Here is a 27,817-nt window from a genome sequence, read left to right as displayed (position 1 = left end):
AAATTGAGATTCACTGTAAAATGTATGGATCATTGTTGTATTTAACCCTAATAATAAAAAAACTTTATGACAAACAAAAAATTGTTGGTCTCAAAAGTCTAATTGATATATATAGAACATATATAAACATGTAATTTGCACATTGATAGTGACACAATAATCATGATCAACATATATAGTCAATAATAATCAGAAATGTGTACAGTGGCAAGCTACCTTATTCCATATCAATTAGGACCGTTAATGTCCTTATAATTAGGTTTCATTTATTCTATAATATTAATCACATACCATATTAAATCATAATATTATCTTTTACTTTATCTCCAAGTTATCTAACAACAAACACAACTACCCCTTCCCATGATCATGCTGATCGGGTCCATCAAACAAATATGTATACTAAAAAGATGTTGACATGTCCTAAAAACGAGAACTCATATGAAATCACCCAACCACAAAAAAAAAAAAAAAAAAAAAAAAGAGAGAGAGAGAACTCATAAGTGTTTTCATTAATATTAGATTTTTGTTCATTATCCATTAAACCTTTAGTCCTATACAAAGAGATAATTATCTATTAGCGAGATTGGGTGATATTTAAAACCAATTGATTTTTAAAATGTTTGTGATATTTAAAATTAATACTAGATTGGGTCTTCATTTATAGCAAATAACTGAATAAGTGTCATATTGATGCAGAAAAAGAAAATAAAAGAAAATGCTGCTGAGCTACACCATGCTTGCTTTGTTTACTTTGAAAAAGATTATATCTTTAATGATTTCACCTTATAAAAGGGAGGGGGTTCCCCGTGGAATGTGAAACTTCCTAAGTGGACCCCACAGTTCTCTCCCTACCGGCTATTGAATCTGACAACATTTTTGACCGTTACATTAGATTATTCAAAATTTTCAAAAGCAATCACCTTAACAACCCTCCATTGATTGCTTCTTCCACACCTAATAACCCCAAAAATTCAAATCAAATCAATACTTTATGTGGAGTGCAACAAGCAGAATCTTGAGTGTAAGTAGTAACTAGCTTCAAAAAACTGACATTACCTACCGTTCATTTCCCTCCATCCAACGGCTCAAGACCCTCGCAAAGTAAATACACAAACCACAATCTTGATCTTCCCTCTCTTTCCCATTTCCACTGTGCACATATTCATTTTTCAGCAGAGGCTTTCAATTGAGTTTCACAGCAAACGTTTCAAACTTTCAGGCATTTCGAGCAGCTTATTCAAGTGGGCCGGTGTGAACATTTTCTGGGCATGTTTGGATAGTGAGAAAATCATCATAGAATGACTGTGTCAACTCGGTCCCAGACCATCAACAAAGGGCAAAATGAGCCAAACCCAGATGAGAGAGGCAAACCCAGGTCAGATCAAGAACAGAGCCGTGCGAATCTTCCGCTGAGAAACCCACACCATGGATTGAAAGAAAAGATGAAAGCTTTAACTCTCCTATATGAGCAGCAAAAACAAGCCTCAGCAGCTCTCAGGAACCAGTCTTCGAAACCCGATCAGGAGCTGCGGTTCACAACTCACCCAAGCGTCGAGCTTCTTGGTTCTTGTAAAAAAGAAGAGAAAGAATCGAAGCCGAACCAGGTGATGAGAGAGAACAACAACACAATGCACAATTCCACCATTACAAGAACTTATGTGCTTCCTCAGCCTCCAATCCACGACGCTAAGGAGAATGTGGTGGCTGGCAATGATCGCAATGATCGAATTCTCAGCTTTACTTCGTGCCCAAGAAAGGCCAGGGCTTCGACCACAGTGGCACGGAGGCTGTCATTGGGAGGAGGTCACGTGCCGCCGCAGCCGGAGACTAAAGTGACGGAGGGCACCAAAAATGTTCAAGAATCCGAGACTGTTTCGGAGAAACCCACAATAAGTGCGAGTCAGAGTCGGATTCTTGTGTTTGTGAGGCTTAGACCTATGGCCAAGAGGGAGAAGGAAGCGGGTTCGCGATGCTGTGTTAGAATTGTGAATAGGCGTGACGTTTATCTGACGGAGTTCGCGAACGAGAACGATTACTTGAGGCTCAAGAGGCTTCGTGGACGCCATTTCACCTTTGATGCTTCTTTCCCAGATACCACTTCTCAACAAGAAGTTTATTCCACTACGTGAGTTTAGGTTTATTAGATATCAATGATTTATTGGACCTTTTTATATAATTGTTATTTTTGGTTTTGTTTTGCATTGTTTATTTGTTTCTGCTGGAAAAGATTAGATCTTTGCACATAAACTGTTGTATGTTGCCTGAGACTTCAGCTTAAATTGTGTGTTCAAATTCTTCATTGCCATCTTAATTGTGATTGTTTTGTTTTGTTTTTCCTTCCTTGCTTGTTTGTTTGCCGAGGAAAAGTAAGGTTCTTGTTGTGTTTGGTTCACAAGAAATGGAAAACATAATACAACTATGTTAATGGAGTGTTAATTTTAACTTTCAATAGAGCTGTGGGTTTGGTTTCCTCGGTTTGTGAATAAATAAGTCGTTTTTTCCATGAAATTTCTCAGCAACCAAATAGAAAGAGCAATCATGCTGTGAAAGAAATGCTGCTGTTGTTTTTCTTTTTCTTTCTTTGTCTCAGTAGAGCTGAAATTTTCATCTCTGTGCGAATCATTGTGTGGTTTTGACTAACATTCACTTATTAATGAGAAAATTTTAACAGAAAAGGTCCCATCTGATTTTTCAGCACAGCAGAGCTTGTGGAAGCAGTTCTGCAAGGGAGGAATGGGTCTGTATTCTGCTATGGTGCCACGGGAGCTGGAAAAACATACACAATGCTAGGTACGCTGGAGAATCCGGGAGTGATGGTTTTGGCAATCAAGGACCTCTTCACCAAGATAAGGCAGAGGAGCTGTGATGGAAACCATGTGGTTCATCTGTCCTATCTTGAGGTTTATAATGAAACTGTCAGGGATTTGCTCTCCCCCGGAAGGCCTCTGGTCCTTAGAGAAGATAAACAGGTCTGCCTCCTTTCATGTATTTGACATTACTTTGCTTACAACAATTCACAATAAAAGCAAAATAAGACCAAATTTTCTGAAGAGTTATAATGCCATATATAGTATGTTTTAGAAATAGAAGTTAAACACTACCATGATTTTACCAACTTAGAAAAATGTGACTGGCTATCCAGAAATGGAAAGGTTTATCTCCAAAATTTACCAGTGTTTGTCAAAATGTGTTGAGTAAGTATAAGAGCAGTGTAGCTACTACTTTGAAACTAGCTTCATCATTTCGCCCAATCAATCATAGAAACATATATTTTATGTACCTTTTTTTCTAGATTAAGAGGTAGCTGAAAATCCTACAATCCATTTATTCTATGGTAAAACTTCTGATATATGGAAAGTTTACTTTTTAACACCAGTTAATTAAGTTACACTTTTAGTTAGAAATTAAAACTATTTTATTTAGTTTTGTTTTATAAAAATCTTAATGATATCTGTGAAAAAAATATTCGTTCAAATGTATTACAGGGGATGGTGGCAGCCGGTCTTACGCAATACAGAGCTTATTCCACTGATGAAGTAATTTTCTTACTCCCTTTTCTGGTGATTTGATACATTAGATAGTTTGTTTGGAAGGTAATGTAATATTTGGTCTTTCTTTGGGTTTGTGGCAGGTGATGGCATTGCTTCAGCAGGGGAACCAAAACCGAACTACTGAACCAACTCGCGCTAATGAAACTTCTTCGCGCTCCCATGCTATTTTGCAGGTAACAATAGAGAGTTATCAAAACTTACAAATTCATGACTCAATTTCTTTCTTTCTAATTTGCTCTCCTTCTATATCCAGGTTGTGGTTGAATACCGGGTCAAAGATGCTTCTATGAATGTTGTCAACCGAGTAGGAAAGCTCTCACTTATTGATCTTGCCGGGTCAGAGAGAGCCCTTGCCACGGATCAGAGAACAGTTAGATCTCTTGAGGGTGCCAATATAAATCGGTCACTCCTAGCACTGAGCAGCTGCATCAATGCACTTGTGGAGGGAAAGAAACACATACCTTACCGGAATTCAAAGTTGACCCAACTTCTCAAGGATTCTTTAGGAGGAGCTTGTAACACAGTGATGATTGCAAATATCAGCCCATGTAATCTCTCATTTGGCGAAACCCAAAACACCCTTCATTGGGCTGATCGAGCAAAGGAAATTAGGACCAAGGTCAATCCTCCTAACCTATCAATCTTTAACTTACTTTGTTTCATTGTATGTTTTAAATGTACTCATCCAATTTTGGAAGTGTCATAAGTTATGTGCAATTTTTCTGTCCTTGCATTGTGTATTATTATAGCCCCCTCTAAGAGAGTTGTTTCAGTATTTTGCAAGTTTTATTGAAATTTATTTTAAGTGTTGAAGTTCTGACTATTTGGGACTCATGGCATTATGTTGTGTGTCTTCCAATTAGCAGGCATTGGTTTCTATCTTCCTCAAAATTTCATGCTTCATTTCTTTCAGTTCCAAAAATTATGCTAAATTTCCATGCCAAGTCACTATGACAATTCTAAATAATATTTCTTTCCTTGCCGTCTTACACAATTGCAGGCATGTGAGGTAACCGAGGAAATATTGCAAGTGCCGGAATTTGAAACCGATCAGGCCAAGCTATTACTTGAACTACAGAAAGAGAATCGTGAACTGAGAGTACAACTGGCACGTCAGCAACAGAAGCTATTAGTTCTCCAAGCACAATCCTTGGCTGCAAATGGCTCTCCAACCCCTTCTTCAGTTACATCTCTCTTGACTCCTCCAACTTCTGCCCAACCAAATGACAAGCGGAAACCCAGATCATCTTTTTTGACTGGGAATTGTTTTACACCAGAATCCAAGAAAAAAGGGGGTGAGGAAGCAGTTAGAGACCTTCGCCGGACTGTAAAGGCATTAGAGGCAGAAATCGAGAGGATGAAGAAAGATCATACTTCACAGCTAAAGAAGAAGGATGATCTCATTCGTGAGTTTTCACGGAAAAGTGAAAAAACACCAGTAGTAGTGGGGAGAGAAGGGACAAATAGGGTAGTCACAAGGGCTAGCTTGAGACCAAAGGAACCAAGCACTGGTGAGTTGAAGAGCCCAAGTCACCGGTTTAGGTCACCAGTCCCAACAGCTAAAAAACGAAGCTATTGGGACATAACAACTGCAAACAGCCCATCAGTTGCTACACTAAATGGAAGAAAAACTCGAAGCCATGTCATTTCTGAACCTGCTGCTGCTCCCTCCATGCTTCTTCAGGTAATCTAATTGTTCTCGTTGTCTTTCTTTCACTTTTTTTTGAAAATATGTGTATGGTAGTAGAAAATAATCACACACGCATGTGAAACTTCTGTAAAATAGTTTTGAAGAACTCCTCACTAAAATCTCCTCCCCCTGAAAATCTTAAGGCATCCTCCCCCTGAAAATCTTTTATGTATGTGTGAGTTTCTTTGTTCATCAACTGATGCAGCTTGCATATCCATGTTTCTGGTTTGTGATATTTTTTGGACCACACATCATCAATTGCACCATTCAGCCAGGTTTTGCAAGACAAAAGCCCGAGCATTTGAAGTAACACAGGATGAAGATTGAAGAGGAAGAAAAAGAGAAAAAGCGACTGAGAGCTGTCTGGAAAATGGAAAGATTATGGCATTTTTGCTAAAGTGTTTCCTATCAACATTTTCTCTGCCCGAGCTGGTAGTTCCACATGGAAGAAAGATTTATTACTTGCAAGGTGGTGCTGCTGCTGAAGTGCTGTAGTGCTGTTACAGTGTTACTTGTACGTCATGTGATCAACCAACCCTCACAATGGAATCTGAGTTGTTTATTGCGTTATTCTTTCCTCATACAATTTCTTCTGTGGAGTCAGCAGAACATATTTCATTATTTCAATTTTCTTTTCAGTATTATGCATTATTTATTCGAAGCTCACTAATTAGTGGCATTTAGAGATCAATACAGACAAATTAATATCTATGTTTGTTCTTCTCTTAAGAATTTAGAAGTGGGTTCTTATTTATTTCCTCCTAGTATTTTGGAAAGTGGTCTATTACTTCAAAATCATGTAATTTGATTTGCTGTATATATCATAAAAATGGCGCAAGTCCTGATTTAGGGGTTCTATATGTTTTTATTCCAAATTGAGGGTATTGCCAAAAACAAGAGGCATGCATATACACCACCAGTTACATTACATCAGCTACTGATTCAACCAAATGAAAAACACCAGCTATTATTCTTTCTTTCTTTTTTTGGGCCATAACAACACACCAGCTATTCTACAGTGCATAAAATATGTTCTGCATCTCTTTTTTTTTTTTTGGCCACTATATGTTCTGCATCTCTAACAAACTAATACAATATACTTAGTAATAAACCCCAACAGGCTGGCACAACGCAACCATTGTTCTTCTAAAAGCTTAACATAGTATAAGCTGCAAGATAGCTCCAAATTTACCTTCAGGATTTATATGAATGACACAGAAATGAAGGCAAACTGATATTTACAGATGCCGGGCCTTTTGCTAGTGAAACAAACAGACCGACTCCAGCCTTACATACTTCATTGAATTTTTGATGAATACATTCCCACCATCTTCAAGGCAACAATGAAAAATTTCCCAGAAATTTTAGTGTATGAAAGTCTCAAGATTATCAAGACTAGAACTATGAAGTCTGTGATGATGATCCAACCCCATGGGCCATGGTGTATGAAATATCAAATAAGCTCACTCACTACTCTCACTAGTCACCACTACAGCACCACTTGCTCAAAAGCTAATCCACTTCTAGTCCGGCCCTGCAGTCTGCCTATATTATTAACCCCATTAACTTCTACTTTAAGGTATCAGATATTGCTTCCTCTTGTCCAATTAAGGAAAAGATTTATGGCTACTAAGAAAAAGTCTATCTGTGTTTCAGGCCCTGGACATAATAAGTGTCTGAGCACCTCTTCCAGCACGGGGCTCAAGTCTTTAACCTGGTCCCGCCTAAGAAGAGCAGCTGATCAAATATGTTATATGTATATAAAATGAGCTTTAACTTGGTAGTCAATGAATTCCTAAGGCCTTCTACAATAGTGATTTTCAAATACCTAATACCCAAATTAATTTTAGGTATCAAAAAGTGTAAAAATATAGATTTTGAGAATCACCAATACAATGGTGTTGAAGCTCAATATTAATATTTAACTCATTTATTTGTTGGTGGGGCAGCCATTTAATTTGGTGATGAGCAAGCCATTTAATAGTTTTTATTTGTTAGTGGGTCAACCATTTAATTTGGTTTTAGGTATAGTTTATACCCAAAACTGGGGATAGTTTTTGGGTCTCAAAAAATTATGGAGATCACATTCAGGCCCATTGTGGCTAAACTATACCTATTTTATACCCAAAAAATTAATTTGGAGATCAGATTCAAATTGCATTGTGGAATGCCTTAACTAAGCCAATAATGACGTGATGATTTTAGTTAATGTAAAATAATTAATGACTACTATTCAAGCAGCATAAATTATAATGTTAAAGTGACCACCAGCATGTTTTCTTCCAAATCCTGCATTTCCTTCTTCCACATACTGTAATTGGAAACCTTCCCAAATTGTCTGAGCAACTCATTTTCAACATCATTAATGTTTTTCTAAACTGGATCAAGACCTTGGACTTTCCCATAACTTTTCTACTGCTGCATTACTGTTTTGGAAGCTTCGACTAACACTCTAGTTAGCAAATGTGCTTCTCTTCTAGTATTTATCATTAATATAGACTTCTTTTTAGTAAGATATCATTAAAATAGGCATTTCATTAAACCTTTTTTCTTCCTTAGAAATATGATTGTTGTTCCCTTCATGCTTTTGATGCTATGCATCTGATAGTGTTGCTGGTTACATCAAATAAGTTTTCAGCATAGGTACATACAGTTATACTTTTCTTGACAATGCAAAGCCTCATGTTTCAGATTTCTCATTTACATTGAGAGACGCATATCCACCAACATGGTTACATGTACCTTTCCTACTCACAAAGACAAGGTACAGAGTTGGCCTACAATTATTGACAACACACAACTTGGGAGTTGGGATATGTATAATCATTGTACTCCTCATTAAATACAGGCTTCAAAGGCATGCACTACTACAGCTCTGGGCAACACGCAATTATTTAATGACCTACAGACAAAAATTCAATGCTCCACCATGTGTGTAGTGTTAGATTTTTCAACTTCAATCCTCCCATGTGTGTATGTGTAAGTTTCTTTTTTTGGGGTTTTATAATTATTATATGTACCTAGGTGCTAAGGAGTTTATAATAAGGTTGTATTTATTGGAATAATAATTGTATAAATCAGTGGCCTAACTTTATGTCCAGCCACCAACTTTTGAATCCTTTGAAGATTGATGAGTGGATAATCAAAATGAACCTCGATTTCTGTGATAAGATAATACTTGAGCTGTAACACATACCCTTTTACATGCCCTCTGGGCCTCTCCTTCCCCTTTTTTTCATTGCAGCTGCAGAGAGAAGAAAAAAAAGGCATACTTGAAAGCCTTGAAACTAGGAAAGAGAGCTAGACACTGACCAAATTAGCCTTCTAAGAATGTAATCTGCATTTTTTTTCTTGGGTTTAAGGATGTCATTTCATATACTCATTGAAATCCAGAATTGATGGTGGCTTATAGTTTGTGGCATAAATAAATATGAAAAGTCACATACTGAAGAGAATGTAACAGTGTGATTTAAATTCAGCAGGGAATCAAATGGCCAGGTGGAAAAGCAGTCAAAGATTATATTCAGAAAAAAATTAAAGAAACAAAAGGAAAAAGCAGTCTATCATAAGAAAGGCCAAATTCTGCTGTCAGGAATTGGATTTGGGTTTTCCTTTTATATTTTGCTTTTGATGACTTCTATGATTACTTTAGTAAGTTTATATTGGGATCATTTCTCACACAAAATTATATATCAAAAGCAATGATTGGAAATTGGAATAGCCTATACTTTTAGACCAAATGCTGAAATTTTATGGGAGGAATGTGTTTGAATGAACATTACTGCAAAAGGATCCAAGCTAAACAGGGAAAAGAAATTAATAGTAAAGCACAAAAGAGACACCAAACCTATCATTGAAGCTATCCCACAAAGGAGAGAGAGAGAGAGAAAGAGAGAGAGAGAGAGAGAGAGAGAGAGAGAGAGAGAGAGAGAGAGAGAGAGAGAGAGAGAGAGAGAGAGAGAGAGAGGAAAAAGAAAATTGCATCTTACATATTGATTTCATATATAATTACTAAAAAACATTCTCGGTTATGCAGGGAAGGCCTTCCAGATAGCAAAGAAATCAATATTACTGGCCTACTCTACATGTATGACATTTGAGTAATATGGCTAGTCAAGAAAACAGAATCATATAACCATCTGAGCCAAGTCAATTCTGAAAGTTAAATGTAGAAGGCACTTGAGGAGGAATGGACACATTTAATGGAGTCCAAGTGCAACCTACTCCAGGTTTAGATGAAACATCATCAAACAATAATAGTATGATGGATATTCAGACAAAATCCTACGAAAAATGGATTTACAAACTGATAAATAAATAAACAATATATATTTTATAACAAGGTCCCTCCTTTTGTTCTTGTCACTCTTGAAGAGAAATCCAATTTGAACATTTTTTCTTAGGGAAAAAACAAATTCGATATTAACTTGAGGTTGAGCAATATTAGCAAAGAAGAGGAAATGAACAAAAATGCAAAGACAGACAACCATGATTGCATTAGCATCCTTGTCTCATCATCACTTAATTAAGGATTGGAAAAAGATATACATATACTGTATACACCTTCATGACCCCACCTACCATCATGTTATAATGTATTGCCCATTTGCCCCCCACCTAAACTAACAAAATATGAAAATACAGTAAGCCCACTAACCATTTTCTCCAGATATTCCAAAAGAAAAAAAAAAAAAGTAAGGAAAAAAAAAGGGAAACCACTTGGAGAGAACTAGGCCTCCAATTTCTTGATTGAAGAGGTAAACAAGTATCATCATCAGCTTACTCTTCAAAAATTGAAGCACATAGTTGGTAGACCTTTGTGTAGCTGCTTAATTAGACTCGAAGCAAGTAGATACTAAGTTCAGGAGCTCCATTGCTATCTGGGTTCATCATGTAGAAAGCCTCAGAGTCTCTAGACCCAACAATTCTCTCAAACTTAGCTCTCATGTACATGAGTTCATCACCATCGGACCCAGCTTCAGCTTCATTCCCAGGCAAGACACCAGCACCCATTGAAATGGGCTCCACAGCTTTCAAGACCTTCCACTCCTTAGGCCCACATTCTCTTCTGGTAGCAAACCCATACTTCTTGCCATTGCAGTAAGTCCTCCACACAGGCTCTTCTAGCAATCTCAGAGGTGCTGCTCCTGCTTTCTTTTTTTCTTCTTTCTGATCTTTGTCACACTCCAAGGCAATTCTAACAAGCCCAGATGCCATTTCTCGGACCAGCCCACTGATTGGTGTGGCAAGCTCGATCAAGAAGGCTGGGTGTGAGGTTGGGTCCCTCTGGAATGCAAAATGTACATGCCCACGCCTAGAGCCAAAAAGGGTACCTACCACTCGGGGTCCAAGGCCGAGTGGTAGGCTCGAACGGTTCTTACCAAAGGCGGTAAGAACCGATCGGAACCTGGAAACTGCTGCTGCAGGCAGTTTCCTCCTTGGCAGTTGAGGCGCAGCCACATGTTGTGGTTTGTCATGCTGCTCTTTGTTCTCTTGCTGATCAGTTGTTTTTGAGGAAGAGGAGGATTTAAAGCTTGGAATTGGAACTGCATCATGATCATTTTCTTCATTACCAACCTTGTTGGTCCAGTGGAAGTGTCTCTTGGAGGAGGAGTCTTGCAAGCTCCTTGCCATGATCACTGCCTTCATATGAGAGAAAGCAATCAATGGGAGAGGGAAGTCCTTAAAGAAGGTGGGTAGAGAGAGAGTGATTCTGGTCTCTTCTCTTTTATTGATATGTGGGGCTTTCATTAGTTCTTTGTTTCTAGCCCTTTGGTGTAGCCCAAGAGAATCCTGACAAAAGAAACATTGGCTGCCCCACCAACTGAATTGGGAAATGAATGTGTGAGAGAGAGAGAGAGGAGTGATTTATTTTGAATAGAAAAGAAGGGAATCTGAGGAGACAATGTGTTTGTTATTTCACTTTCCAGTGGGGTAGGCAGGGATGAGGGAAAGGATTTTGCTTGACTGACTCTTTTTTGACTTAAATCCCCAAAACGGTAAAGAGATGGCAATCAAAGCCCACAAAACCAAAGCCATCACTATTCACACTAGACATGCTCACACAGGTCACAGGTCACAAGTCACAACACAGCCTTCCATGCCCATGTCGTCTTCTAGTGCAGAGAGGTGCACTACCGGGTTGATGTTTTTGTTGGGGGTCTCAACTCTCAACTCAAGCCCCTGAATCCTCATGCCCTATGTTGGGTGCAGAGTATACATTTCACCTACCTGCGAACTGACACCTCAATGTTTGTGGGGACCCCTACCAAGCCCTTTGCTTCATTAATCCATTTAAACAAATTGAAGCATCATTCTCTTAGTGAGAATGACTGAATGAGAGACCCACAAAACGACTAGTTCCACCAAGGTTATCTTATCCCGAGTAGAATCTATTTGGCACTTTGCCTAAATGACCACCAACATCAACATAGACTTGTAAACCCCTCAACGTGGCCTTACCACATCAGTTGGTAATTGGTATGAGTTCTATGAGTAATCATTTTTTGAGAGAAAATCATTTGCATTATGACACAACTCTCCACTGGGTGCAACGAAAGCATAAGAACAAGCTTGACGATCACCTTTCGAATGCTGTCAATAAGCATTTTCCATGTTTTTGCGAAAGCAAACAAAAAGCACAGATACAATACAGTCACCATGCTAAGCAAAAGGGAAGAGCGCGCACACACACACCTCTATCAATACCGAGAAACAGCACCAAAAGAACGCAACACAGCTCTTTTTCCAAAATATAACTAGATAAACCAAATAATTACATACAGTTCTAACACAAGGATTTGGACAAACTCGTACTAATTACATTAACTTATAGACATGGATCCAAAAGAGAATACAACTTAAAGTGCATGAGCAAACTAGTCAATGATTTTGTACATATTATAAGCGATATTAGAAGCACAAATGGACGAGTAATGGATGCTTGCCTACCGTTCAAGAAAAATAAAGATCCTAAAGTTAGCTATCTAAACTTTGGTCAGGGTCTGGTTGCTTGGGCGCAGTGGCTCCACCATTCATTCTGGCACGCGCCTCTGCAAACATCCTCTGCTGCTCAGCCAAGGCTTCTTCCTCTGTCATCTCTGCTCCGTTGCCCCATTTGACACTTTTTGATATGTCATGCTGGAAGGAATTTCCACTCTCATCAGTATATAGTTCACCATTACTTGACAATTTAATGACAGATGCATGCAGTAGTTGTAAGTGTGTTTGTGTGTGTGCATGTGTGCGCACATGTGAGAAAAGAGGGAGGGAGCGAGAGAGGTCGTTGTAAGAAGGAAAAATTAACAGTGCCTCAAGTACAATGGTTCTGTAAAACTGGCAGTTAAACCAACTACACAAAGGGTCAATCCGTAATTGTCACGGTTTCACCAAACTGCTGTTGTCCAGTTTTAACTTCAGTCTTGCAAAACTTGTATGGGCATAAAAAGGACAATGTGATGAACAATTACCACAGTCTCAAGCTTGTGCTGTTCATATGCTGCATAAACTTCTTCAATGTATTCACTAAACCCAAGAACCTGATAACAGAATAGAAGGAATGTCATTGCTCCTTGACGGAGAGACTAGCAGAATAGAAATGCATTGCTAGCTTTGATAAGTATAACGGGTTCAAGTTCTTTAAAATCAGAAAATGTTCAGATAAGTTGATTAGCACACAGGACCACACAAAAAACAAGAACTAAATTTAAACTTTAAAAAATATGTTCATATGGGTTGGTCAAAAACCTGTAAAGCCTTAAGTACATGCTCAGGTGCTATTGTTCTTTTCTCCTCTCTGCTACAAACTTCATTAGACTCCGATGAGATGAGATTTATAAACTCTGCAAAGGCATGAAAGAGTCTCAATTACTTGATAAAACACTTGCATGGAAACAAAGGCACAATGAAAATCATAAAGTTATGGAGCAACTGTTTCAATGTGGTGATAAATGCTTTAAATAGACTTGCAACTCACTTCTTCAAGGCAGTCTCAGAAGGGAGGGAGGGAGGGAGAGAGAAGGGGAGCACTTTGTATGTTCTTCCTCATTACCCTTGACTTGCAAACTCTTAATTATGTCACTCAAAGTTCAAAATTCATTCAACAACCCAAACTCAGAAAATAACCCTTAAACCTACTCGCTACTAGTGTTGTAGGTTAAAAATTCCTTTTTCCACAAGTCAAGATGTCTAAATTAATTTCCCTCAAACCCTAATGGTGGGAGCATAGTCTAGGCAGTAGCCACACTCTCCTCCAAATTTCCAAGTTCAAATCTCCCTCGGCCAAATGTCATAATGAATATAAAAAAACCCCTCAAAATCCTAAAAAGAACTTTTTTTTTTTGTTCGAACTTATTCCACTGAAACATGTCTATTCTAATAAACCTCACTATTGAATCCCCAATGCATCTTGATGTGTATTCATTGAAATTATTAGGTTTGACATGCAGGTAAGGCTTTGAACTAAGCAGAAACCAAGATACAAACATTAGTTGCTTTACCATTATAACAAAACTTAATCCAAATTGAACTAACACAGAAAAATAACAATATACCAGTACGGTTTACACACACACAACACATTTGAATAGCTGTCAATGTATGTGACCATGTGTATACATATGTACAAATGAAAAACGTAAACTAAAGATAAACTATTAAGTCCCAAAAAAAAAACTAAACTCCAAACTATTTATTTATTCTCACCTACACAACACTCGATCAGAAGATCTTGAGCATCTCTTGCAACACGTACATCTGGAGGCAACATCTCCTTAATGATTTTCGTCATAGTTGCTGAAAAACAAAAACCATAAATTTCATCATTAAGTATTCAAACTCTTCAAAGTGAACAAATAAAATATGTCATTTAGGCACTGACACTCTGATTTGAAATGAGGGGTAAAAGGTTATAATGATGTATAATTAGACACAGTGAGCAAAAAACTAGCTTTCACTTTACTCAGTGCCTTGGTGCAACTATTCTGCACAACTACATACACAGAATACATATAGGTGTAGGTTGTGATTCAACATAAATTAGCACAAAAAAGAAAGCTGACTATTCTCCATGAGGAAACGGTTCAAGCACCCAGCATAATGACTGACCTAAACACATAGTTTCAGCTCCTCCTAGTTCGGAAGCAGTGCCCATAACCAACGAGCAAACCCTGCATATTTACTTACATCCAGCTGAAATTACTCCGCAAACCCATCTAATTCAGTAAACAATTAGTCTACACCTTTTGTTCTGATTCTTTGTTTCTACAGTGATGCTCGCTATTAACTATTAAATGAATAAGCCCCTTGAAGTTTTTCATTCAATTTACAGAATTTAGTCAAATATTAATTTAAAAAAACTTAAAAAAATTAATTTACATAACCAACGTCACAAAGCAAAGTACAGCGGTAATCTCACTGAATAATCACTTATGAATTCATTAACAGTGATAACACCCCAAACCCTATGGCAACCGATTTTTCCAATCGTTCATACTAAGAAAATAGCTGAATCTCACCGACTAAAAGATAACAATAAATTACAAAAAAAAAAAAAAAATCATGGAATCGATAACCTAACAACAATAACCTTACAAATTATAACAAAAAATATATAAAATATGAATCTACCTTTTGGAAGCGAAGCGTCTTCCTTCGACTTCCCGATGATGTCCATCGGCTCCATCTTTAACCTGCGTAAACCGTAACAAGCCCAAAAATCAATATATACATATATGTATAACTATGAGAACTGTATAGATCGAAGAAAATATTATAGATCTGAAGCTTCTCGAGGAAATCGAGATTGGACTCACCGGGTTACTGAGTCGAATCGGGGACCGAGCGTGAATCTGAGCGTCTAGACGACGATTCAACCGATTGACGATCCGAGTTGCAGGAAGATCAGGAGGAGGGACATGGTTGATATATGGATTTATCAGACGAGGACTTTGTTCATTGGTTCTTCAGGATAAGAGGGCCAGATCTCGCTCGCAGGCGATTAGGGCAAACAATCCCCCTAAAGCGCGTTGATTTACGACTTCACCACGCGCTCATTTGACGCGTTGTTGAGGCGTTTCGACATCCGTGTTGTAACGGTCAAGTGGTTGGGGGGTGCAGTGCACGTGAGATAGGGGCGCGTCCTCGGACGTTAAGTTCGGACGGTTCTTTTAATAATGGGCGAGATGTGAGTTAGTGAAAGTTCTAGTTTCCATCTCCCAAGCGTTCGATGAAAAGAGAGCCAATGGCGTGTAGACCAATTGAGAAACACTCAAACAAGGGTGTGTTGTATTTACAAACTGTATTTTAAACTGGGCTAGGCCCGTTAGCATTGGCATCGGAGCAAGACTGAGTCAGGTTTGTCAATACCATTTCCTCAGCGCCGGCCCAAAACTTTAGGAGGCCCTATGCTTATGCTACAACCAAAGCCTTTTTATATATTTCTAAAAATAAACATTAAAATAATCATTGAACCAAGAGTGTCAAGCATTCAATATATATATATATTTATATATATATGGGAACTCCAAGGTGTTGGAGGAGTTGGTTCGGAGGTGTAGCTGTAAATCCAGGCATCCGAGTTTGAGTTTCCAGTTCAACCCTTGGAGCCAGGCAGCAAAGGAGGTAAAATCTCTTATGAATCCCATAGGCCCGGCATGGATTGTCTGCCTTTGACCGGCCCAAGGGACTAGTTTTGTGTGCGAAAGCTGGCCCATGACACAGTCGGTTACCAAAAAAAAAAATATATATATATATAGGGGGCTTCAAGTGAATCCCAATGTGGGGCCCACTTCACATTGTATTTCAATGATTCGAACAGTTTATTTTTAAGTCTATATTCAAAAATCATACTTGCAAAATATTAAGCAAATCGAAAACTATTAAGCTATCAAACTTTGATTAAATAAATAGATGAACAACATATTTTCAATAAACACTAGAAATGGTGATCATTTAATCAACGGTCAAATAGTTTCCAATAAACCTAATTTTTTGCAAGCACGATTCTTCAATGGAGACTAAAAAAGTAGACGGTTTCGATGATTATCGAAATACAATGTGGAGTGAGGTTCATGAAGGATACCACAAATAAGCCTAAATGTGAGATCTCACACCTGAATGGGCCTGTATATATAGATATATATATATATACATAACCATTTTGTTAAGGTACATTTTAATTTAAACATAATGAAAGTATGGCTTGTGAGACCCATTTTGCATTATAATTCGATGATCAAAACCTTCTATTTTCAAAGTATTTACACAAGAATAATCCTTGCAAAAAATTAAACAAATCGAAAATCATTTAACCATTTGGTCAAAGGACCATCATTTCAAGTATTTATGAAATCACTATGTTTATCTATTTGTTCAATCACAATTTGATGTCTTAATAGTTTATGATTTATCAAATTTTTTGCAAAAATGATTCTTATATAAAGACTTATAAATTAAATGACTTCAATCATCAAATTATAATATTGAGTAAATCCTACAAGTCATGTCTCATTATCATTAAAATAAAATATAGGGGATATATATATATACGCTACAGAAAATCTACGGTAAGACACTTAGTCCTTAAAGAACACTTCCATGTAAGTTTTTCTTCCGGAGATCATTGTCATTAAAAAGTGAGCTTGCTTCACATAACGGTCAAGCAAAACCCAAAATACAAAGGACATAAAATACCTTACAAGGCTCGGTCTATATAACCCAAAGTAACAAAACTCCACGTAGACACTGGTTACACATTTAGCAAAATAAAATAATGGAGACCCATTGGATGAGCTTGTACAGTGAAAAAAAAGTCTTAACAAAAACCTTTTTAATTGAAAAAAGACCAAAGCCCAAAATTAAGGGTGAGTTCGGTAAGCTAACCGTACCGAAACACCAATACCGAGTGTCGACTGATAGGGGCGGAGAGGGAGGTTTTGGGCTCCGACACCGTACCGACGGTGGACGATTACCGAGTACTTTGGTGTCGGACGGTACCCAGTCGGTACTCTACTGTATCGGTGGATGTGGGTTAGTGGTGGTTGTGGCTGTGGCTGTGGGTTAGTGGTGGTGGTAGTTGTGGTTGTGGGATGTTGGTGGTTGTGGTTGAGCTTTCAAGTCGGAGCTTGCAGCTTGCAGGAAGAAAGAAGAAGCTGCACTAAAAACTAGAGAAGCAAAAAGAAAAAGAAAAAGCATGGCTATGGTTGAGCTTGCAAGTCGGAGCTCTCAGGCCGGAGCTCGCAGCTCCAGGAAGAAGAAGAAGAAGAAGAAGCTGCACCAAAAACCAGAGAAGCAAAAAAGAAGAAGAAAAAAAAAAAAAAGCAAACTCAGAGCCGTATCGGTATGTCGGTACTTCGACGGTTTGAGATTTCTAAAACCGCCACCGCCACCGAAAAATGTAGGCTCGGAGAAGAACCACTGCCATGGGTTCGGCATACCGCATTTTCGGTTGTTTTTCGGCTCGGTGTCAAACAGTTCTCGGTAATTTTCGATTTCGCAGTACAAAAACCCAGCCCTATCCAAAATGGCCAAAACATAACAAGAAATAAGGCGTATTTGCTTATTTACGTAATGGCCATAAAATTTTTATTGGAGGCCCTAAAATGTGTTACGAATGCACTGCCCACACACCCAGAGCATATCTTAATAGCAGCATAATGGTTATACATAATAATTTAATTGATTTATTTTGTTGTATATGAATCCCTTAAGTTTGATCATCTTTTTCTGGTTACAATGTTGATTTTGATCTCTTAGAGCATCTTAAATCATTCTTCTATATTTTTCTCTAATTTGAGAATAAGTTAGGAAAAAAAAGTTAAATTTGGAGAAGGTCTCTCCAATGCTAAAATTGAAATTTTCCCTAAATATTTTTTTTTTATTTGGGTTTTTAGTTTAAAATATGACTATTGGAGATTTGGGGAGCCTCACCCATTTATCTTGATTTAGGAAAAATTTTAAGGAAATCACAAATTTGAAGAAATTTGTTAAGAAATGACTGGAGTTGTGTTTTATAACAATTTTTTCCCAAATTTAAAATTGAGGAAGTGTATTGGGAATGCTCTTACCAAATATCCCTAAACATTGTATTTTTGATCCAATCCAGCAGAAATACACTCTCAATACTTCGGCCCAAATATCGGGCCTCAAAGGATTGGGCTGACGAGCCTAAAAGCACATACAAGGCCCGACCCATGCTCAGTGGGTAGGCCGCCGAGTCCATTCCTCATGGGGTAACATTCATTCTCTCGTTTTCTTCTACCTTGCTCTCCCCGGAGGGCTTTTGCGTTGCTTGTTCTGCATTATTTCTGCAACAATACTCTGGAAACCCTAATTTTGGATTACAAAGCATTGCCCTTAATTTTCAAGACTTTTAAGTAATTAATTGAAAAATGGATTCGGACGAAGAAGATTTCTTGTTCTACGGAACACCGATAGAGCGTGAGGAAGACATCAACAGCCGCAAGAAGAAGGCCGTTGCCGAGGCCTCTGGTAACCTGCGTACTCTCGTTCCCTGGAAGCAAGAGGTATTTGCTCGCGTATTACTTTTTCCATTTCCCTCCTATTTCTTTTCTATCGTTTGTTTGGTTCGTGAGAAAGCTCGACACAGTGAAAGAAATCGAGAAATATGAGCGTTATGTTTTTGGAGTATGGCACTTGAGCTTTAGTATCACTTATGTTGAGCTTAGAAGTGGTGCTATGTCTTATTGAAGGGTTGGTTTCATAGGAAAATGAGATTAGGAAGAGTTTGGCATTGGTAATTCAAATACTCTGTTTGGTTAATGAGAAAGTCTGAGAAGGAATTTGAAATTATGGACTTATTTTGGAGAATGGAGTGCAGATTGAAATGGCATGTTTTCCCTTTCGTCGTTTAACATTAAAGTCGATAATTGGCTCAATACGTGCATTGCAATACTTCCAAGTAACCCACGTGGGATGTGGAATCATGCTATTTTGATGTGAACTTAATTTAAAGATCTCTAATGGCACATATAAATAGTAATTTACATGGAATTCAACCTTCATCAACTTTTCAATGGTTCTGCTCATTGATTGATAATAGGGATGGTATAATGGTATGTGTCTGATGATGTTTAAACGGGCAATTTTGGTTCACTATTCTGTTGATTTTTTGGTCTCCAGGTTAGAGATGAAGAAGGCAGACGAAGATTTCATGGGGCCTTTAGCGGAGGGTTTTCTGCTGGCTATTTCAATACAGTGGGCTCAAAAGAGGGTATTGCTACACTTTCCTTTTGAACTAGCTTGTGTTATTTCTTCCCTAAGAATCTTCAAGGGTAGCTAATGGTTTAAGCCATGTGAAACAAATGTGCAGGGTGGACACCACAATCCTTTGTGTCATCTAGGAAGAACAGAGCCGAAGTAAAAAAGCAGGACATTTTGAACTTTTTAGATGAAGATGAAAAAGCCGTATGTTTTATTTTCGTTTTCACCTGGATACTAGTTTTATTTCAAACAATTTTAGTTATATCTTTCAACTCTGTGAATATGTTACAAAATTGTCAATGTTGGCATTTTTTAATTGGTCAATTACATTTGTATATTTATTACGTGTTTAGATTTTAGAAGATCTAGTGGTCGGAAAAATCATACAACCTTTTCAAACTTTATGTGGTGTATTTCAAAATCTTAAATGGTGGTGAATGTATGAACAAAACTTACAAATTGAAAAGTGTGATTTGAAATTACAATTCTTGGGGAAACTTCCTTTTACTTTTGTGTCTCTTGTTATAAAGAAGTCAAGTGAACTGTGATTTGTATAAAAATCATCTTCAGTATGTTTTGCTCACTGCATATTTGTTTGAACAATGTTATATATTTCTCATACATTCATTTAGCAAAATAGTCTTCACATTTTGCGTCAAATGAGATTATGAAGTTATTGTGTCAGTAACTATGATTTTACTTAGAGATTCTAATTCAGCTTTGTAATTTTCCTCCTTATCACATTTAGGAACTGGAAGGTCAATCTTTAGGGACATCTTTGCAGTTTGATACATTCGGATTTACAACTGCAGAACATGCTCGGAAACAAGCTGAGAAGGAACAACAGAAAAGGTTTAGTGTTGATCATTTGTAATTCTGGGTTGATTACTATTCATGTCAAATTGTCAACTGAGTTGATGAATGATGACTAATAATACAATTTCATTTGGATGAAAATAATAAGGTTCTGCATGCTACTCTTCCTTGCAGCCTAACTTTAGGGTTGCATTGTAGTGATTTAGTTGCATTGCAGAACAAAATTAACTTTTATAAAGTTCTGTGGAGTCTTAACCTCCAGTCCCCCACTCTCTCCTGGAAATTTTGTGTTGAGAGTAGAATAATAAATGTTTTTTTAATTAGTTTTTCTGGTTAGAGGAATAAGATCTATTACCAAGTTCTCAACTGGGGCAAATAGTTGAACTCGGCATGCTTCTAGTGACAAATAATATTAAGATGCTTTTTTGTTGACCATTCTTAACTTTTTTTTTATGGAGATGTGATGTGCAGTATCTTATATTATGTGACGGAAAAAGATGTTGGATCTTGAATTGCATGTCAAACTAAAAAATACCTTAAGAAATTATATTTGTTTTTAGCACCTCTATACAGGCTCCACAGGCTTTTGCAGTATAGCAACTATGTTCTTTTTACTTTAGGTGGCTCATATGGTGAAGTTTTGCACTGCATTGTTCTTACATTTGTTTTCATGTTTGTAGCATTGAAACTCTTCTTCCTTGAATATCATGCATGGTTTTCTAACTTTTATCTCCTGTTCTCCATGTATTATAGGCCATCAGCTATTCCTGGACCTGTTCCTGATGAATTACTACTTCCGGCCACAGATTCTATAGGTTTGTTTTGGTACTTTTGGATTAGTAATTATTCAAATAGTGTTTTTTTTTTTTTTTTGGAGTTGGACATCTTTTAGCCTTTCTTTGCTGTTTTTGATTAGGTGTAAAGTTGCTGCTGAAGATGGGATGGCGGCATGGTCGCTCAATTAAGGATTCACATGCTAATTCAGCATACGGTATGTGTTGCAAATTCTAATTCAAATTCAAGATTGTTTTCAAATTAATTGCTCTTGCTTCTTTTCTGACATGTATTAATCTCTTGTTCATTAATATGAGGGGGCCTTTATTTTTTAACCTAGATCTTAGAACAGTCGTATGAGGTGCCATGCTGTAACCTTAGATATGGCATATCTGGCATATGTATAGCATGTATGGAATTAGCAGAATTTATCTTAGAAAACAATATTAGTATGTTTTATTAGCTCGCTTTGGTATCTGGCTGACCAGATTGTTTCGCTGTTGGTTTTTATGTTGATATTACACTCTTACTTTTACTTCTTAAAACATTATTCAATATGCCATTGTCCTCAAACGTTATTGCTTAACTGTAACAGTTTATTAATGGCAGAGGTGGTTGTCAACTTAGTTTTTCTCTTTAGTGTTCGAGTGGGAGGGATGGGACATGAGATAACTGGCTTCAGTTAAATAATGTCAAAAAATGTCAAAACATATGAAGATGTCAAAAAATGTTAAATTTCCATGATATATCCGGAGCACTTCCGTGGTGGGTTATTGCAAGCCTTGGCTCATTTTAGAGAAGCTTTCATGGAAACTTCAAGAAGTATTCTCCCAGTATAGGACGCATGTTTCCTCTATTGACTAACTCTAACTTTAGAAGTTTTCATGAAAAGAAATATTTACTCGTTTAGGAGTCCTATTTTTAATTTTTGAAGTTTGACTTTATAATTTACAAATATTTCATGATGGAACCTTCACATGAGCTTTTGTTAGGCTGTAAGTCCACACCACGCCAATTATGCAGTTCCATATGATTTCTCTTAGTTGAGGGTTTTATGTCATGTCTTAAACTTACTTCATGTCTTTACTTACAGATGCACGAAGGGAAGCTCGAAAAGCTTTCTTAGCATTTTCTTCCAACGATGCAAAAACATTGCTTGCAGACTCTGAGCCTGCTCATGGTGAACTTGAGAATTATATTGAGCAGCCTGCCAGTGATGATGTCCAATCTTCACAAAGCACACCTGTAAGTAAATTTTATTTTTCTTCTTCTTCCCCCTTGTAGTTTCATCCATATCTTTTCCCACCTTATATACTTACATTGGTGATCATATCTGCACTCAGTGTTTTTTAAATTTTAGTAAATCGAGTAGATATCTTCAGTTCTGGATGGATCTTCAGAAACTATATGTTTGATAGCAATAAAGCTTGTGGCTCACATCTTTCTCTTCAGGTTTATGTACTCTACCCAAAGCAGGACCTCTATGGATTAGGTTTTGATCCTTATAAGCATGCTCCTGAGTTTAGAGGTATTTTTTATTTTTTTTTCAAAGCAAACTGGGTGTCTGTGATTACTAGCTATCCAACATATCCTAACAACTATTCTTTCTTAATTGTTTATTTTCAGAGAAGAAAAGGTCACGCGTGTCTGAGAATAGGGGTCTTGGATATAAAAGTTCTCTTTCAATGAACAATAATCTTTTTGGTTTCAAGTGTAAGATTTATGATTCATTTAGTGGGCATTCGTTTTTGGCTTTATCATTTAAGGCTCTGTCCTCCTTTCATTGTTTATTTTATTTTATTTTATTGCATAGATTGTTGTCTCAACGTATGGTTGATTTGGCTTGTTATTCATCAGCAGGAAAGGTTGCTCCTGGTTTTGGAATTGGAGCACTTGAAGAACTTGATGCTGAAGATGAGGATGTCTATGCCTCTGGTTAGTGTTGGTGTCATGAATAATCAAATATAGGCAGTAATTTATAGGTGTTACAGAGGCGCATGGATTCATTGCATAAAATCACTCTACTGTCTTTCCCTATTATGCTTTGTGGAAGAAACTGCTCTGATGTGATTAATGGAGTGAATCAGTGCTTTCTCTTCCCTTTCAATTGGACCACATATTGCCTAGTTAGTTGAAATTTTTTTCTTGTTATGTGGTCTTTCCTTCAGTTCTTTTCTATACCTTCCCCCCACCTCCAATTTTGTAGGATATTATTTCTGAGAAGCTGCTTTTAATTTGTAGGCTTTTATGTAGTGAAGTTTCTCAAGTATATTATGACATGCTGGTTTAGATTATTTATTTATTTGTTTATTTCTTGTCTGGATAAGAAATAGTTCAACCCCCACCCCCCCAACCCTCCTGACAAAATCCACTATTGAAACTGATGCTTGGGGTAAATAGTTATAATTTTATTGTGATTAGATCTATCGGTGGAATTCATTTTCAGGCCTTTGATATGATGCAAACAGATTTAACCGTATGGCTGGCTGACACCTTTCATTTCAGCCTTCCTTATTGATGCTCTAGTTTTTTCAGTTGAAACTTACTGTTGACATATGATTCTTTGTTGATGCTCTAGGTTTTTCAATTGTACTTGTTCAGGTTATGACTTTGAGGAGACTTATATTGAAGATATTGATGAGCCTTCAAGATCAATCACGGATAGTAAGAAAAAGTCTGTTCGAAAGGAACCGGGTGTTCTCTCTGGATTTAGACTTGCATCAGATTCTGACTACCAGCTTGAAAGGTAATTGGAGGTTTTAGTTTTATGGTGCATACAAGTTCCCACTTATTTTTATTAGTTTATATACATGTGATATGCTGAAAATTTGAGCCTCCTGCATGTTTCTGGATGAGTCCATTCCAAAATAAAACTATGCTTTAAATAAATAAAAATATTCTTATTTCTCTATTTGTCCTATTCTTGCTGAATATATAACAGCTAACTATTACTCTGGGATTTGCCCCAGATTTGATCCTCCTGTAGTTCCAAAGGATTTTGTACCCCACCATAAATTTCCTGGGCCTCTTGAGACTGGCTACAAACTTGGAGATCCTGGTCCCCCAGAAGTCCCTCCTCCTGAGGATAATAATCTGAAACTCTTAATTGATGGGGTTGCAACTTTAGTAGCTCGATGTGGTAAACTATTTGAGGATCTCTCCAGAGAGAAAAATCAATCAAATCCATTGTTTAGTTTTCTTGTTGGAGGGAATGGCCATGATTATTACGCAAGGAAGCTGTGGGAGGAGCAACAGAAGCGAGGTGATCAAACTAAGCAGCAGTTGGGTGGTAGAATGTCTCCAAGCATGCAGAAGATGACAGCAGAGAGTCGTGGAAAAATTTTAGGGGAAAGGCCTTTGGAACGGAGCTCTAAAGATTCAAGTTCATCCATTGCTTCTGCAGATGCAATTCATCTTCAATATAATCTTTCAGATACATTTACTGAACCTGCATTATACGTGAGTACCATACATCTTGCTTCTCTGCTTTCTCAAATGTTTATGTTAACAAGCTATCTAAAAATTGCTTCGAGAAGTATGGCTTAACAAAAGTGGATTCTTCCGTCTGGGTCCGCTCCATTCCCCCCTTCCCTAGTCACACCTAAGATGGGATAGGTTGTTTATATTTCTCTAGAGAGTGGAAGTTGTAGATTTTCTTACTTTGTTTTATGTGTTGAATCTAGAGTGAGATGCTGGAAGTTGCAAAACCCTTCAAAGATGATCCTGCAAAGCAAGAAAGGTTTGAGCGGTTTCTCAAGGAAAAGTACGAAGGAGGGCTTCGATCTACTGAGTCTGGTGGATCAAGTCATATGTCAGAAGCAGCTCGTGCTCGTGAGAGATTGGACTTTGAGGCTACAGCTGAGGCAATACAGAAAGGGAAATGGAGTAAAGAAGGCAAACTCTCCACATCACAGTTATCTGCTGGAGGGGTGCAGTTTACTTATGGGGGATTAGTGGTATGGTTTCACTGGTGTAATTTTTGGTTTTGAGTTTGTATATGTGGATTCAGATTGGTTTCTTAATTTTTGAAAACAGCAAGCTAAAGATACTCAAGCTGAAGATACAATCACAAAGGAAGTTCGCTTAATACGGACAGAATATCAATGGCGTCCTTCACCTATTTTATGCAAACGCTTTGATCTCATTGATCCTTACATGGGGAAGGTAGTCATATACTTTCTTTTTAACTCCTGTTCTGTTTCATTATCTGCATTATCCACTTGGTAAATTCTTTCTCTCTCTCTCTCTCAACTCAAAATGGAGCCATGAAATACATTTCTTCATCATTCAGTTGATCCATTAGAAAAGCTGTACATAGTGCACAATTTTTTCCTCAACATCATACCTTAAATATGTTATTCCACTTGCAGCCACCACCAGCTCCACGGATGAAGACCAAAATGGAAAATCTCATTTTCACATCAGATTCTGTAAAAGCCACAAAAGAAGAAGAAAATGTAATTGTAAAGAGAGACTCATTCCTTGTGCCTCAATCTGACACCCAAGGAATACGCAAAGAAGTAGGTGACGAGGAAAGTGGAGTTGAGGTTGAAAATGTTGAGAGGCCAGTTGACCTTTACAAGGTATTCTAAACCCAACTTGTTATGGTTATTTTTAAAGTACTCCCCATAAATGGAGGTGCACTTCTTAGTTCATTTCTTGCTTAGTGCAGAGCTGCATGTATAAATCACACCAAAAGAAATTGCCTTATATTACCTATTATGTTGTAATTGGAAAATTCATCACTCTTCACCAATAATAGAGCTACATATTTGCCAGTTCTCATATACCTGTCAGACATGTGTGTGGTTTCTTTAATGCTTTGCTTATAAACACACAAAACCAAAAGTTACTTTTTTACATGTAATATGCTACATGCCTCATGACAATCTTCATTTCCGTGCAGGCTATCTTTTCTGATGATTCAGATGATGAAGAGAATACCTCTATTCGCAACGAAGTGGGTAATCTGGAGAAGAAGGTTGAAGCAGCTAATACAACATTAAACCGTTTGATCGCAGGTGACTTTTTGGAATCCTTGGGTAAAGAACTTGGCCTAGAGGTTCCCCCTGAGCTGCCCTCCTCAACAAACAAAGCCAGGAACTCTGCTCCTCCCAAAGATACCGCCAATGCCAGTTCAGGAAATTCCAATGTCCTGCCATTTGAAAATAAGCCTTCCACTCTTGAAGTTCCTCACAGCCAGCAGATTTCTCAAGATGGTACATGTGAAAAAAATGAACCTGTTAATGGTAGCTTGAAGGGTAGCTCAGCCAGAAGTAATAGCAAATACACGGAGATTGGTTCTTTTGGGAATCAACTTGATAAAAATACTTTGGAACAAACACCTCATGAGGATAGGAATGCTAAAACACCCTCAAGGAGGCACCAGAATTTGAGCAGCAGTTCATCATCAGAAGATGAAAGGAGTAAAAAGTGCTCTAGTAGACATCGGCATAGACGCAGTGATTCAGATAGTGATTCATCCAGTGGTCATCAAGACCGTGACCGTTCTAGGTCTAAAAGGAGAAAGAAAGGATCTTCTCGAGAAAAGAGCTGTAGTAGCAGAAAACACTCAAAACATCATAAGCATAGAAGCAGAGATTCCCTTAGTAGATCTGATTATGGCCATGAGAAGGAACGTTCAGAAACCAAGAGAGATAAGCACAAGAGGAGGGGCTGAACACGACTTTCTACTTAATATTGCAACTATAGTTGCCGCGGAAGAATCGCAAAATTTACAGAAGGAACATCATTAAGCTGGAATGTCAGTTTGCATAGGATTCGGGATGATGATGACTGGGTGAGAGCCTATGTTGTATTGCTCAGTTGATGGGAGAACCTTTGTTTTCTTGCTCCATTTCGAGGTTTTTCATTGAAATTAGATTTTGGTTGATGGCGAGTAGGATGCATCTTGCATTATCCGTACATCCACGATTGAAATCTTAAAGACTAAGAGGGAGGGATGCCAATAGGAACAGCTTGGGAGAAATACCAATATGATTATATGCTTGAAATATTACTGCAGTTTGATGTAAAGTTCGGACGTAATATATGTACAGTTAATGCCTTGGTGGGAATATATATTTACCACTAGGAGAAATTTTTGTTCCGTCACTCGGTTTAGAATTCCAGTTCCGATGCTTGCTTTCCTTATCAAGAGGTAGTTGTATAAGATTCCACAATCGTTTGGGCTGGATTGGGCTGATCCATTAAAACAGGGTAATAGGCCGTTCCTTGAGAGCCGTTGAATGAACGACATGTCGGGTTGATTGGGTAATGGTATGTCAAAACAATCTTTGTACAATAAGCTTTTTTTTAATTTCAAAATAGGTCATGCAATTATGCAATAAAATTCATACTCAGAAGTCTCAGAGTAAAAAGAAAGACGAGATTATTACTTGCTTTCTAGGACATGGGCAATTTCAGAGAAAACAGGGGGAAAAAAAAAGGGGTTTTGTCATAGAACCCCATTTATCCATGATACTTGGTATACGTCCACATAAAATAGACAGCAATACCTGATATTTTGACTTTTTCATTGAGACTGTACCACCTGTGAGTCAAACTAAACTGCTAAACTTTGATTAACAAAAAGAAAACAAAGACACTGGTGGACTTTAGATGGATTCAATTAATAACAAAGGAAGATGATCCTCTCATTCTCCTTTTTCTCATATTTTTATCTAGGAGGAAATTACCAATTTAGTCCATTTATTTGTTCTAAAGTCTCATCTTGGTCCACAAATTTTTTTTTTGGCCAACT

General features: G+C 37.5%; 4 protein-coding genes across 5 annotated transcripts; 2 read left to right on the top strand and 2 right to left on the bottom strand.

Annotated features, from left to right (window-relative positions):
* Positions 1 to 1,234: 1,234 nt before the first annotated feature.
* Positions 1,235 to 5,891, top strand: LOC147275151 (ATP binding microtubule motor family protein). Of its 2 annotated transcripts, none has more exons than XM_086256646.1 (7): positions 1,235 to 2,128; positions 2,699 to 2,972; positions 3,489 to 3,539; positions 3,635 to 3,727; positions 3,808 to 4,173; positions 4,555 to 5,238; positions 5,516 to 5,891. In XM_086256646.1, exons 1-7 carry the CDS (start codon positions 1,302 to 1,304, stop codon positions 5,552 to 5,554), a joined length of 2,334 nt encoding a protein of 777 aa, XP_086112772.1. In that variant the 5' UTR covers positions 1,235 to 1,301; the 3' UTR covers positions 5,555 to 5,891. The 2 variants fall into 2 exon arrangements, with proteins under 2 accessions (XP_086112772.1, XP_086112771.1); XM_086256645.1 differs by having other exon boundaries at positions 5,450 to 5,554.
* Positions 5,892 to 9,890: 3,999 nt separating this feature from the next.
* Positions 9,891 to 11,694, bottom strand: LOC147275150 (MIZU-KUSSEI-like protein (Protein of unknown function, DUF617)). Its single transcript, XM_086256647.1, has one exon. The coding sequence runs from the start codon at positions 10,993 to 10,995 to the stop codon at positions 10,078 to 10,080; it is 918 nt and encodes a 305-aa protein (XP_086112773.1). The 5' UTR covers positions 10,996 to 11,694; the 3' UTR covers positions 9,891 to 10,077.
* Positions 11,695 to 11,986: 292 nt separating this feature from the next.
* On the bottom strand, positions 11,987 to 15,359 carry NF-YB13 (nuclear factor Y, subunit B13). The gene is made up of 6 exons (XM_086256648.1): positions 15,057 to 15,359; positions 14,872 to 14,933; positions 13,948 to 14,037; positions 12,991 to 13,085; positions 12,714 to 12,782; positions 11,987 to 12,384 (listed from the first exon to the last, which is right to left on the bottom strand). The coding sequence occupies exons 2-6, from the start codon at positions 14,924 to 14,926 to the stop codon at positions 12,223 to 12,225; spliced, it is 471 nt and encodes a 156-aa protein (XP_086112774.1). The 5' UTR covers positions 14,927 to 14,933; positions 15,057 to 15,359; the 3' UTR covers positions 11,987 to 12,222.
* Positions 15,360 to 18,500: 3,141 nt separating this feature from the next.
* On the top strand, positions 18,501 to 27,202 carry TGH (SWAP (Suppressor-of-White-APricot)/surp domain-containing protein). The gene is made up of 16 exons (XM_086227992.1): positions 18,501 to 18,767; positions 19,384 to 19,474; positions 19,574 to 19,668; positions 20,213 to 20,316; positions 21,034 to 21,095; positions 21,197 to 21,271; positions 22,148 to 22,299; positions 22,507 to 22,582; positions 22,681 to 22,767; positions 22,912 to 22,989; positions 23,656 to 23,800; positions 24,024 to 24,513; positions 24,738 to 25,010; positions 25,090 to 25,218; positions 25,425 to 25,637; positions 25,961 to 27,202. Exons 1-16 carry the CDS (start codon positions 18,633 to 18,635, stop codon positions 26,732 to 26,734), a joined length of 2,979 nt encoding a protein of 992 aa, XP_086084118.1. The 5' UTR covers positions 18,501 to 18,632; the 3' UTR covers positions 26,735 to 27,202.
* Positions 27,203 to 27,817: the final 615 nt, after the last annotated feature.

The sequence above is a fragment of the Dryas octopetala genome, chromosome 9 (assembly GCF_963921425.1).
Source record: "Dryas octopetala chromosome 9, drDryOcto1.1, whole genome shotgun sequence".
Classification (NCBI taxonomy): domain Eukaryota; kingdom Viridiplantae; phylum Streptophyta; class Magnoliopsida; order Rosales; family Rosaceae; genus Dryas; species Dryas octopetala.
The sequence above is the reverse complement of the archived record's forward strand: the minus strand, read 5'-3'. Positions and strand labels throughout refer to the sequence as shown.